This window comes from Oncorhynchus gorbuscha, linkage group LG07, assembly GCF_021184085.1.
Source record: "Oncorhynchus gorbuscha isolate QuinsamMale2020 ecotype Even-year linkage group LG07, OgorEven_v1.0, whole genome shotgun sequence".
Classification (NCBI taxonomy): domain Eukaryota; kingdom Metazoa; phylum Chordata; class Actinopteri; order Salmoniformes; family Salmonidae; genus Oncorhynchus; species Oncorhynchus gorbuscha.
In genome coordinates, this window is record NC_060179.1 from 10,659,116 (window position 1) to 10,672,992 (window position 13,877).

The window sequence follows — 13,877 nt, forward strand, 5'->3', positions numbered from 1 at the left end:
TACGCGTCTCTGTGTAGAGTAAAGGTGGTCTAGAGCTTTGTACACGACTCTGTGTGGAGTAAAGGTGGTCTAGAGCTTTGTACGCGTCTCTGTGTGGAGTAAAGGTGGTCTAGAGCTTTGTACGCGTCTCTGTGTGGAGTAAAGGTGGTCTAGAGCTTTGTACGCGACTCTGTGCGGAGTAAAGGTGGTCTAGAGCTTTGTACGTGACTCTGTGTGTGGAGTAAAGGTGGTCTAGAGCTTTGTACGCGACTCTGTGTAGAGTAAAGGTGGTCTAGAGCTTTGTACGCGACTCTGTGTGTGGAGTAAAGGTGGTCTAGAGCTTTGTACGCGACTCTGTGTGGAGTAAAGGTGGTCTAGAGCTTTGTACGCGTCTCTGTGTGGAGTAAAGGTGGTCTAGAGCTTTGTACGCGACTCTGTGTGGAGTAAAGGTGGTCTAGAGCTTTGTACGCATCTCTGTGTGGAGTAAAGGTGGTCTAGAGCTTTGTACGCGACTCTGTGTGGAGTAAAGGTGGTCTAGAGCTTTGTACGCGTCTCTGTGTGGAGTAAAGGTGGTCTAGAGCTTTGTACGCGACTCTGTGTGGAGTAAAGGTGGTCTAGAGCTTTGTACGCGTCTCTGTGTGGAGTAAAGGTGGTCTAGAGCTTTGTACGCGACTCTGTGTGGAGTAAAGGTGGTCTAGAGCTTTGTACGCGTCTCTGTGTGGAGTAAAGGTGCTCTAGAGCTTTGTACGCGACTCTGTGTGGAGTAAAGGTGGTCTAGAGCTTTGTACGCGACTCTGTGTGTGGAGTAAAGGTGGTCTAGAGCTTTGTACGCGACTCTGTGTGGAGTAAAGGTGGTCTACAGCTTTGTACGCGTCTCTGTGTGGAGTAAAGGTGGTCTAGAGCTTTGTATGAGTCTCTGTGTGGAGTAAAGGTGGTCTAGAGCTTTGTACGCGACTCTGTGTGGAGTAAAGATGGTCTAGAGCTTTGTATGAGTCTCTGTGTGGAGTAAAGGTGGTCTAGAGCTTTGTATGAGTCTCTGTGTGGAGTAAAGGTGGTCTAGAGCTTTGTATGAGTCTCTGTGTGGAGTAAAGGTGGTCTAGAGCTTTGTATGAGTCTCTGTGTGGAGAAAAGGTGGTCTAGAGCTTTGTACGTGACTCTGTGTGGAGTAAAGGTGGTCTAGAGCTTTGTACACAGCACATTGAGTCTCTGTGTGGTAGTAAATAGACAAGGGGCAGTGGTTCCCAAACTTTTTACATTCAACCTCTAGCTGTACCCCTTCTAGCACCAGGGGCAGCGCACTCTCAAATGTTGTTTTATTACATTATTGCCTGCCGCACACCACACACTATACGATACATTTATTAAACATAAGAATGAGTGTGAGCTTTTCACGATCTGGCTCGTGGGAAGTGACAAAGTGATATTATAGAACCAGGGCACAAATAATATAATAATAATCAATCATTTTGCTCTTTACTTCGTACCATCGTACATACAATTTGTACATCGTACATACATCGTACATACAATTTGTTCATCAAACATCGTGAATAACTCACCACAGGTTAATGAGAAGAGTGTGCTTGCTTGCACGCGCGTTACCACTCCTCTATGTCTCCCTGTCATGGCTTTTGCTCCATCAGTACAGATACACAACACATCTTGGACTGTTATTTTATTTTTTTCATGTGAATCACATTTTTGTGTGGCGTACCCCCCAGTATCCAGTTTAGGAATACCTGGTCTAGAGCATATCATAAAGTAGTCTTCCTGAGGCGAACTGAAAGGATCGAACTGAAAGGATCGACACAGGAGTCGAGAAGCAGGTACCGGGAGTGAAGGTTTAATAACTGACGGACACAAAACAGAACTGGAACAGTGTCTGGACAGGGACATATAACAACAATGAATGCGGGAACACCACCGAGGAACAGGGGCAATCACCCATGTGAAGGAGTCCAGGTGAGTCCAATGAGCGCTGCTGTGCGTAATATGGTGACAGGTGTGTGTAAAGACAGGTAGCCTGGCGCCTTCGAGCACCAGGGAGGCGTGACACGAGCAGAGCACCAGGAAGGTGTGACACGAGCAGAGCACCAGGGAGGTGTGACACAAGCAGAGCACCAGGGAGGCGTGACACGAGCAGAGCACCAGGGAGGTGTGACACGAGCAGAGCACCAGGAAGGTGTGACACGAGCAGAGTACCAGGGAGGTGTGACACGATCAGAGCACCAGGGAGGTGTGACACGAGCAGAGCACCAGGAAGGTGTGACACGAGCAGAGTACCAGGGAGGCGTGACACGAGCAGAGTACCAGGGAGGCGTGACACGAGCAGAGTACCAGGGAGGCGTGACACGAGCAGAGTACCAGGGAGGAGTGACACGAGCAGAGCACCAGGGAGGTGTGACACGAGCAGAGCACCAGGGAGGTGTGACACGAGCAGAGCACCAGGGAGGTGTGACACGAGCAGAGCACCAGGGAGGTGTGACACGAGCAGAGTACCAGGGAGGAGTGACACGAGCAGAGTACCAGGGACGTGTGACACGAGCAGAGCACCAGGGAGGTGTGACACGAGCAAAACCTCCAGACTTCTTTGATATTTGATTTCACGCACCAGCTGTTATTAACAAATGGATGCAGACCACCACCCCTTGTCTTATCGGGGGTAGCTGTTCTGTATTACCGATGCACGGAAAACCCAGCCAATATATTATCCATGTAGTCGTTCAGCCACGACTCTGTGAAAGTATTGAATGTCCCGTTGGGACAATCTCAAACAGAGATCATCCAGTTTATTCTCCAATAATTGCACGTTGACCAATAGCACGGGTGGTAGAGGCGGGTTACCCACTCGCCAACGGATTCTCACAAGACACCCGAATCTGCGGCTCTCGCCTCCTCTTCATGTGAATGCCGTGATTTGAGCCTGGTTCGGGAGCAACAGTGTATCCTTCGCATCTGACTCATTAAATAAAAAATCTTGGTCCAGTTTGAGGTGAGTAATCGCTGTGCTGATATCCAGAAGTTATTTCCGGTCATAAGAGACAGTGCAGAAACATTATGTTACAATTACAAACAACGTGAAACCCCTCCCCCCCAACCACACACACACACACACAAAATAGCACAATTGGAGCCAGTAAAACAGCAGCCATCCCCTCCGGCGCCATTATTCTTCCTGTCCGGATATCTCAAAATTCTTCTTCTCAACTGAAATCGTCATCATCTTTTCTTTCTGCCTTTCTTCTTCTCTCCCCTCTCTCTCTCTCTCTCTCTCTCTCTCTCTCTCTCTCTCTCTCTCTCTCTCTCTCTCTCTCTCTCTCTCTCTCTCTTGTGCTCCTTCATTCATTCTTTCTCTCTGCCCTGCCTCTGCTGCTCTGATTCCTCAAATCCCATTTTTTATCTATTCTTCACTTTTTCCCTCACTCTATCTCTCTTTCTCTCTCTCTTTCTTTTCTCTAAATGCTTCATTTGCTCTTCCTTCCCCTAATTCACCTCTTCCTTAGTTTCTCTCCTTCATTACTTCTCCTCACCACCCCTTTTCATCCTCTGAGAATATCAATCCCTCTCTCTCACTGAGTATCTGTCTGTCTCTCACAGAGTATCTGTCTGTCTCTCACACTGAGTATCTGTCTGTCTCTCACAGAGTATCTGTCTGTCTCTCACACTGAGTATCTGTCTGTCTCTCACAGAGTATCTGTCTGTCTCTCACACTGAGTATCTGTCTGTCTCTCACTGATTATCTGTCTGTCTCTCACTGATTATCTGTCTGTCTCACTGAGTATCTGTCTGTCTCTCACTGATTATCTGTCTGTCTCTCACTGATGATCTGTCTGTCTATCTCACTGAGTATCTGTCTGTCTCTCACTGAGTATCTGTCTGTCTCTCACTGAGTAGCTGTCTGTCTCTCACACTGATTATCTGTCTGTCTCTCACTGAGTATCTGTCTGTCTCTCACTGAGTATCTGTCTGTCTCTCACTGAGTATCTGTCTGTCTCTCTCACTGATTATCTGTCTGTCTGTCTGTCTGTCTCTCACTGATTATCTGTCTGTCTATCTCACTGAGTATCTGTCTGTCTCTCACTGAGTATCTGTCTGTCTCTCACTGATTATCTGTCTGTCTCTCACTGAGTATCTGTCTGTCTCTCACTGAGTATCTGTCTGTCTCTCACTGATTATCTGTCTGTCTCTCACTGAGTATCTGTCTGTCTCTCACACTGATTATCTGTCTGTCTCTCACTGATTATCTGTCTCTCTCTCACTGATTATCTGTCTGTCTCTCACACTGATTATCTGTCTCTCTCTCACTGAGTATCTGTCTGTCTCTCTCACTGATTATCTGTCTGTCTGTCTGTCTGTCTCTCACTGATTATCTGTCTGTCTATCTCACTGAGTATCTGTCTGTCTCTCACTGAGTATCTGTCTGTCTCTCACTGAGTATCTGTCTGTCTCTCTCACTGATTATCTGTCTGTCTGTCTGTCTGTCTGTCTCTCACTGATTATCTGTCTGTCTATCTCACTGAGTATCTGTCTGTCTCTCACTGATTATCTGTCTGTCTCTCACTGATTATCTGTCTGTCTCACTGAGTATCTGTCTGTCTCTCACTGATTATCTGTCTGTCTCTCACTGATGATCTGTCTGTCTATCTCACTGAGTATCTGTCTGTCTCTCACTGATTATCTGTCTGTCTCTCACTGAGTATCTGTCTGTCTCTCACTGAGTATCTGTCTGTCTCTCACTGATTATCTGTCTGTCTCTCACTGAGTATCTGTCTGTCTCTCACACTGATTATCTGTCTGTCTCTCACTGATTATCTGTCTCTCTCTCACTGATTATCTGTCTGTCTCTCACACTGATTATCTGTCTGTCTCTCACTGAGTATCTGTCTGTCTCTCTCACTGATTATCTGTCTGTCTGTCTGTCTGTCTCTCACTGATTATCTGTCTGTCTATCTCACTGAGTATCTGTCTGTCTCTCACTGAGTATCTGTCTGTCTCTCACTGAGTATCTGTCTGTCTCTCTCACTGATTATCTGTCTGTCTGTCTGTATCTCACTGATTATCTGTCTGTCTATCTCACTGAGTATCTGTCTGTCTCTCACTGAGTATCTGTCTGTCTATCTCACTGAGTATCTGTCTGTCTCTCACTGAGTATCTGTCTGTCTCTCACTGAGTATCTGTCTGTCTCTCTCACTGATTATCTGTCTGTCTGTCTGTCTGTCTCACTGATTATCTGTCTGTCTCTCACTGATTATCTGTCTGTCTCTCACTGATTATCTGTCTGTCTATCACACTGATTATCTGTCTGTCTGTCTGTCTCTCACTGAGTATCTGTCTGTCTATCTCACTGAGTATCTGTCTGTCTCTCACTGAGTATCTGTCTGTCTCTCACTGAGTATCTGTCTGTCTCTCTCACTGATTATCTGTCTCTCTCTCACTGAGTATCTGTCTGTCTCTCACTGAGTATCTGTCTGTCTCTCTCACTGATTATCTGTCTGTCTCTCACTGATTATCTGTCTCTCTCTCACTGATTATCTGTCTGTCTATCACACTGATTATCTGTCTGTCTCTCACTGAGTATCTGTCTGTCTCTCACTGAGTATCTGTCTGTCTCTCACTGAGTATCTGTCTGTCTCTCTCACTGATTATCTGTCTGTCTATCACACGGATTATCTGTCTGTCTATCTCACTGAGTATCTGTCTGTCTCTCACTGAGTATCTGTCTGTCTCTCACTGAGTATCTGTCTGTCTCTCACTGATTATCTGTCTGTCTGTCTCACTGATTATCTGTCTGTCTATCTCACTGAGTATCTGTCTGTCTCTCACTGAGTATCTGTCTGTCTCTCACTGAGTATCTGTCTGTCTATCTCACTGAGTATCTGTCTGTCTCTCACTGAGTATCTGTCTGTCTCTCACTGAGTATCTGTCTGTCTCTCACTGAGTATCTGTCTGTCTCTCACTGAGTATCTGTCTGTCTCTCTCACTGATTATCTGTCTGTCTGTCTGTCTATCTCACTGAGTATCTGTCTGTCTCTCACTGATTATCTGTCTGTCTCTCACTGAGTATCTGTCTGTCTATCTCACTGAGTATCTGTCTGTCTCTCACTGAGTATCTGTCTGTCTCTCACTGAGTATCTGTCTGTCTCTCACTGAGTATCTGTCTGTCTCTCTCACTGATTATCTGTCTGTCTGTCTGTCTGTCTGTCTGTCTGTCTGTCTGTCTCTCACTGATTATCTGTCTGTCTATCTCACTGAGTATCTGTCTGTCTCTCTCACTGAGTATCTGTCTGTCTCTCTCACTGATTATCTGTCCGTCTCTCTCACTGATTATCTGTCTGTCTGTCTTACTGAGTATCTGTCTGTCTCTCTCACTGAGTATCTGTCTGTCTCTCTCACTGATTATCTGTCCGTCTCTCTCACTGATTATCTGTCTGTCTGTCTCACTGATTATCTGTCCGTCTCTCTCACTGATTATCTGTCTGTCTGTCTTACTGAGTATCTGTCTGTCTCTCTCACTGAGTATCTGTCTGTCTCTCTCACTGATTATCTGTCCGTCTCTCTCACTGATTATCTGTCTGTCTCTCACTGATTATCTGTCTGTCTATCTCACTGATTATCTGTCTGTCTGTCTCACAGAGTATCTGTCTGTCTATCTCACAGAGTATCTGTCTTTCTCTCACTGATTATCTGTCTGTCTATCTCACTGATTATCTGTCTGTCTCACTGAGTATCTGTCTGTCTGTCTCACTGAGTATCTGTCTGTCTATCTCACAGAGTATCTGTCTTTCTCTCACTGATTATCTGTCTGTCTCTCACTGATTATCTGTCTGTCTATCTCACTGAGTATCTGTCTGTCTCTCTCACTGAGTATCTGTCTGTCTCTCTCACTGATTATCTGTCCGTCTCTCTCACTGATTATCTGTCTGTCTGTCTTACTGAGTATCTGTCTGTCTCTCTCACTGAGTATCTGTCTGTCTCTCTCACTGATTATCTGTCCGTCTCTCTCACTGATTATCTGTCTGTCTGTCTCACTGATTATCTGTCTGTCTCTCACTGATTATCTGTCTGTCTATCTCACTGATTATCTGTCTGTCTGTCTCACTGAGTATCTGTCTGTCTATCTCACTGATTATCTGTCTTTCTCTCACTGATTATCTGTCTGTCTATCTCACTGATTATCTGTCTGTCTCACTGATTATCTGTCTGTCTGTCTCACTGATTATCTGTCTGTCTATCTCACTGATTATCTGTCTGTCTCTCACTGATTATCTGTCTGTCTATCTCACTGATTATCTGTCTGTCTCTCACTGAGTATCTGTCTGTCTCTCACTGAGTATCTGTCTGTCTCTCACTGATTATCTGTCTGTCTATCTCACTGATTATCTGTCTGTCTCTCACTGAGTATCTGTCTGTCTCTCACTGATTATCTGTCTTTCTCTCACTGATTATCTGTCTGTCTATCACACTGATTATCTGTCTGTCTGTCTCACTGATTATCTGTCTGTCTATCTGATTATCTGTCTGTCTATCTCACTGATTATCTGTCTGTCTCTCACTGAGTATCTGTCTGTCTATCTCACTGAGTATCTGTCTGTCTCTCACTGATTCTGTCTGTCTGTCTCACTGAGTATCTGTCTGTCTCACTGATTATCTGTCTGTCTCTCACTGATTATCTGTCTGTCTGTCTCACTGATTATCTGTCTGTCTCTCACTGATTATCTGTCTGTCTATCTCACTGATTATCTGTCTGTCTGTCTCACTGATTATCTGTCTGTCTATCTCACTGAGTATCTGTCTGTCTCTCACTGATTATCTGTCTGTCTATCTCACTGATTATCTGTCTGTCTCACTGAGTATCTGTCTGTCTGTCTCACTGATTATCTGTCTGTCTATCTCACTGATTATCTGTCTTTCTCTCACTGATTATCTGTCTGTCTATCTCACTGATTATCTGTCTGTCTCTCACTGATTATCTGTCTGTCTCTCACTGATTATCTGTCTGTCTCTCACTGATTATCTGTCTGTCTATCTCACTGATTATCTGTCTGTCTCTCACTGATTATCTGTCTGTCTCTCACTGATTATCTGTCTGTCTCTCTCACTGATTATCTGTCTGTCTATCTCACTGATTATCTGTCTGTCTGTCTCACTGATTATCTGTCTGTCTATCTCACTGATTATCTGTCTGTCTATCTCACTGATTATCTGTCTGTCTCTCACTGATTATCTGTCTGTCTATCTCACTGATTATCTGTCTGTCTCTCACTGATTATCTGTCTGTCTGTCTCACTGATTATCTGTCTGTCTCACTGATTATCTGTCTGTCTATCTCACTGATCATCAATCCCCCTCGCTCACTGATTCTCTGCAGGGTCGGCGCCAGAACGAATCAGTTGGACGGGCATTTGATTTCTTTAAGGGGGCCCATTTTTCCATGGGACCTCCTATGTGTGCAAGCGCTCAGGTTCTAGAGTAAAGACGCCAACGTTCCTTTCATTCCAGTGGTGTGGAGCTACTGTTTTTAGGTGAGCGCAATTTAGGATGTTTTATTAGGTGATCATTTCTCAATAAATGTAGCCTATTGAATATCATTGTAGAATAGGCCTAAGCATAAAATGAATCCTCCAATTGCACTGTTTGCCTATACCCAGACATACAGTACCACCACGTGAACATTTTCTGTTTTTAATACCCTCAAACACCAAGTTAGGCATAACTACTTTCAATGATAATTCACCTTTTACCGGTGATAACTGCCTGTGCATACCAATCACTTGATCTCAATCAGTTTCATGGGAATATGCATTTAGATTTTCTTTAATGACTGTTTCCTGAGTGAATTAGATCAGATGGTGCTAACAAACTATTAGCCTTTGTTGTGTTTTGTTTCAATCACAGCGTATATCCTGCTTCGTGGCACAATGCGTTTTGGCATGAGGATTATTATTTTATTTTCTCTCTCACCGATCCTCTCTGTCTGTCTCTCTCACCGATCCTCTCTGTCTGTCTGTCTCTCTCACTGATCCTCTCTGTCTGTCTCTCTCACTGATCCTCTCTGTCTGTCTCTCTCACCGATCCTCTCTGTCTGTCTCTCTCACCGATCCTCTCTGTCTGTCTGTCTCACCGATCCTCTCTGTCTGTCTGTCTCACCGATCCTCTCTGTCTGTCTCTCTCACCTCTCTGTCTGTCTCTCTCATCCTCTCTGTCTGTCTCTCTCACCCGTCTCTCTCTCTCTCACCGATCCTCTCTGTCTGTCTCTCTCACCGATCCTCTCTGTCTGTCTGTCTGTCTCTGTCTGTCTCTCTCACTGATCCTCTCTGTCTGTCTCTCTCACTGATCCTCTCTGTCTGTCTCTCTCACCGATCCTCTCTGTCTGTCTCTCTCACCGATCCTCTCTGTCTGTCTCTCTCACTGATCCTCTCTGTCTGTCTCTCTCACTGATCCTCTCTGTCTGTCTCTCTCACCGATCCTCTCTGTCTGTCTCTCTCACCGATCCTCTCTGTCTGTCTGTCTCTCTCACCGATCCTCTCTGTCTGTCTCTCTCACCGATCCTCTCTGTCTGTCTCTCTCACCGATCCTCTCTGTCTGTCTCTCTCACCGATCCTCTCTGTCTGTCTGTCTCACCGATCCTCTCTGTCTGTCTCTCTCACTGATCCTCTCTGTCTGTCTCTCTCACCGATCCTCTCTGTCTGTCTCTCTCACCGATCCTCTCTGTCTGTCTGTCTCTCTCACCGATCCTCTCTGTCTGTCTCTCTCACTGATCCTCTCTGTCTGTCTCTCTCACCGATCCTCTCTGTCTGTCTCTCTCACCGATCCTCTCTGTCTGTCTGTCTCTCTCACTGATCCTCTCTGTCTGTCTCTCTCACCGATCCTCTCTGTCTGTCTCTCTCACCGATCCTCTCTGTCTGTCTCTTTCACTGATTCTCTGTCTGTCTCTCTCACCGATCCTCTCTGTCTGTCTGTCTCTCTCACTGATCCTCTCTGTCTGTCTCTCTCACTGATCCTCTCTGTCTGTCTCTCTCACCGATCCTCTCTGTCTGTCTCTCTCACCGATCCTCTCTGTCTGTCTGTCTCTCTCACCGATCCTCTCTGTCTGTCTCTTTCAGTATTTTTCCCCCTCTGTGTCAACAAAGGGGGAAACATGCAGTTTATTTAGTCTAAATCACACAGAAGGGAAATGTTGTAGATTAAAGAGGGGCACATCTCTTAGCCATTCCAGACTGATGTCAGTAGGACCTGGAGAGATAGGTGTTAGCAAGACTAATGAAATATAATATCAGACTCTCTCTCTCTCCCTCTGTAACAGATTTGAAAACAAACATGTTAAGTCAGCAGCCTGCCTCATGACACTGACAGCATTGACACATGTAGACCAGCAGTCTGCTGTAAGTTATGTTCTGTATTTAAAAAATGTAGAGGCCCAGAGGGAAGGAACAACACATAGACTGTACACTCAATCTTTACAACCCCAATAACCACCTGGCAGTAAAACCTATAAGGACATTTCCCTGGTTCACACACATTCATAACAAGCACGAAGGCAAGCACATGCACACACACAACTCAGAATCCGTAACAGTACACTTTTTTTTAAATGAATAGGTATGAGTTTGAACCAAATAATGTTATTGAGAGCGATGCCATAGTGGAACCGTTTTAGGGTCTCTGAACGACTATACATGGGTTAGTTCTTTGAAGAGCCATCAAAAAAAGGCCCCCCAGGACTGAAATTTAATAGCTCTGCTGTAGGGTTTTAAGCCTTATTTGCATATTTCCCAGCGTGCCTTTCAAGTGAATTTTAGAGTTACCAGTACCACCCATGACTGGTTTGATAGTGACAGAGACATGGTTGTTACATTCATTCATTTACAGTCCTGTGGCCTTCACCAAATGAGATCCTAAGTGAATATGTTGTCATTCAAATTAAATTCTTTACGACAATACATACTTCATAAGGCCTTTTGTTGAGGGCCGAGTTGTACCCTAATACAGTGGCCAGAAACTCACAGTTTTACAGGCAGACCCCCAATGTCTTGTCTGAAGCGTGAAGTCACGAGCTCTGCTGATTGGCTACTGTGTATCAACCTAGTGGTACCAAAGGTTCTGGTCTGCTCGAGAAAGCCTATGTACATTACAATAGCCAGGACAGCCCCCCCCCCACTCGAGAAAGCCTATGTACATTACAATAGCCAGGACAGCCCCCCCCACTCGAGAAAGCCTATGTACATTACAATATGCATTACAATAGCCAGACAGCCCCCCACTCGAGAAAGCCTATGTACATTACAATAGCCAGGACAGCCCCCCCACTCGAGAAAGCCTATGTACATTACAATAGCCAGGACAGCCCCCCACTCGAGAAAGCCTATGTACATTACAATAGCCAGGAGGACAGCCCCCCCCCACTCGAGAAAGCCTATGTACATTACAATAGCCAGGACAGCCCCCCACTCGAGAAAGCCTATGTACATTACAATAGCCAGGACAGCCCCCCACTCGAGAAAGCCTATGTACATTACAATAGCCAGGACAGCCCCCCCCACTCGAGAAAGCCTATGTACATTACAATAGCCAGGACAGCCCCCCCCCCCCCCCCCACTCGAGAAAGCCTATGTACATTACAATAGCCAGGACAGCCCCCCCCACACAAATTTAGAAGGGCCGTTTTGCGCTCTAGAATGTGTTTATTATGATCAAGTTCGATCCCCACCAGTGAACTATTTAAAAGTTTGCTACAAATCCAGGTATTTAATTTCATTGTGATTCATTCTGACTACTATATTTGACGTCGTACAGTACCGACACAGACCAGACACAGGCTGTCAAGCTGTGACACTTTCACCATGACCCTTAACGATGTTTTGGTGCCTTTCAGCCCCATTCAGCACTATGGCGCGCTACAAATGCTCCACCAGGAGTTTTGCATAGAAATATGTGGATGACGTCTCTGTCTACTGATTGTAATTTCTATATTTACAGGTCACATCAGGCCTGCAAGACGCATTATAATTCCTATTGAAATCCAGCCAGAGTGAGGATATCCACATTTCAATTCACACGTAATGTACATTCAAAATGAATGCCAGGGTTAGGAAGATAAGGTATGAGACTACCTTATGTAATGAATACACAGGGAGAAAAAGGTGTAAATTCACATGCAGACAGCGTCCAGATGTCTATTAAGCCTACACAGAAGGCAGGAATCGTGGTCGCAGGCAGGCAATGGTCAACCACAGATAGGCAGTCAAAACCAACAATACCTCACAACCATAAAAATAAAAATAAGAACAGAACTAAATAGGGAGCTGATGAGACCAGGTGAGAAACGAATCATTGAACAAAATCATTGAATCATTGAACAAAAATGAAAGACAGGGCTACGTTCCAGAACACAAAGAAACAGAACAGGGCTACGTTCCAGAACACAAAGAAACAGAACAGGGCTACGTTCCAGAACACAAAGAAACAGAACAGGGCTACGTTCCAGAACACAAAGAAACAGAACAGAGATACGTTCCAGAACACAAAGAAACAGAACAGGGCTACGTTCCAGAACACAAAGAAACAGAACAGGGCTACGTTCCAGAACACAAAGAAACAGAACAGGGCTACGTTCCAGAACACAAAGAAACAGAACAGAGATACGTTCCAGAACACAAAGAAACAGAACAGGGCTACATTCCAGAACACAAAGAAACAGAACAGGGCTACGTTCCAGAACACAAAGAAACAGAACAGGGCAAAAACATAGCTATTGAAATAAACAATTCTAAAAACAAACCTGAAATAAAGCATAACAGCAAATCTGCATGAATAACAGTTTACATGTAATGACATTTTTTACAGGAATAACGAAATGATTGGAAAACATGATTCCATATGGAGAGAATTTGATATCTTCTCAGATAACCTATTGTGTGACTAATTTTAATTCCTAAATTCACTAATTTCCATCTAAATATGATGATGATGATGATGATGATGAGCTATAGACATACCTATATGTAAGCATAGTCACAAATGGTTAAATTTCACTGGTAGTTCACGTTTGAGATTATTGTTTCTTTCATGTGAATGAACAATACATTATTATTTTATTACTTTTATTTTGAGGATATGCAAAATCTGAATACTCAGATCTTATTGTCTTATAATACTTATTTTGTTTTTGTATGAACTTGATAAAAGTTATCATCACAACTTACCACTGACAATTCGTGCGCTATGGCCGCTGGAGGCCATGACCATCAGTCCCCATAGAACTGTCATGATATTCTGCTCTGCGCGCGTCATCGAGGATTCCATACTTGATAGAGAAAAAGCAAGGGCTTTGAAATCAAACTGTTCTTGTAAAACAAGATGCTTCTTCCCTTACATCAGAGTTCCCCGTTCTGCTCTCAATCTCCGGTTTCCGCTGTTGTCATGGTTTCCCCCGATATTTCCGGATTTCAGTGAGCAAGATGCTGTAATCAGGATTTGGACCTGCTTCCTCGTGCGCTCGAGAACAGAAATAGTGTTCGAAGAACGGGGGCTCGCGCATTTAGCCCACCAGAGAGATTGAAGGAGTGAAAGTGAGACCCACACCAGCGCCTATTGATCCCCTCCCTTTCTTTCTCCTCTCTGGGCTGGTGGGGTCCCTCTGCAGCTGATCGACCAGGCGGGGCCACAGCTGTCACCTCGCACCCCCACCGACAATTTCGCATCGACACACGTGCTCCCCAAGTTAAATTATGCTTGAAGACAAACTATGGCATGTTTGGATCATAATAGCAGGAATGCTTCAAGCAAATGCGCCTTGGGATAAAATAATATTAGGCTACAATTTGTCACCAAAATATAGGCACAACATTTGAGAGAGAGAGAGAGAGAGAGAGAGAGAGAGAGAGAGAGAGAGAGAGAGA

At 44.8% G+C, this 13,877-nt stretch overlaps 1 protein-coding gene across 1 annotated transcript in view; it reads right to left on the reverse strand.

The window, feature by feature from the left end:
* LOC124039101 (chondrolectin-like) overlaps nucleotides 1-13,491 on the reverse strand; it is a 29,057-nt gene extending 15,566 nt beyond the window's left edge. Inside the window, exon 1 of the mRNA XM_046354983.1 lies at nucleotides 13,182-13,491. Coding sequence (XP_046210939.1) covers nucleotides 13,182-13,281 — 100 coding nt within the window. The 5' untranslated portion in view covers nucleotides 13,282-13,491. The remainder of the gene's footprint in view (nucleotides 1-13,181) is intronic.
* Nucleotides 13,492-13,877: the final 386 nt, after the last annotated feature.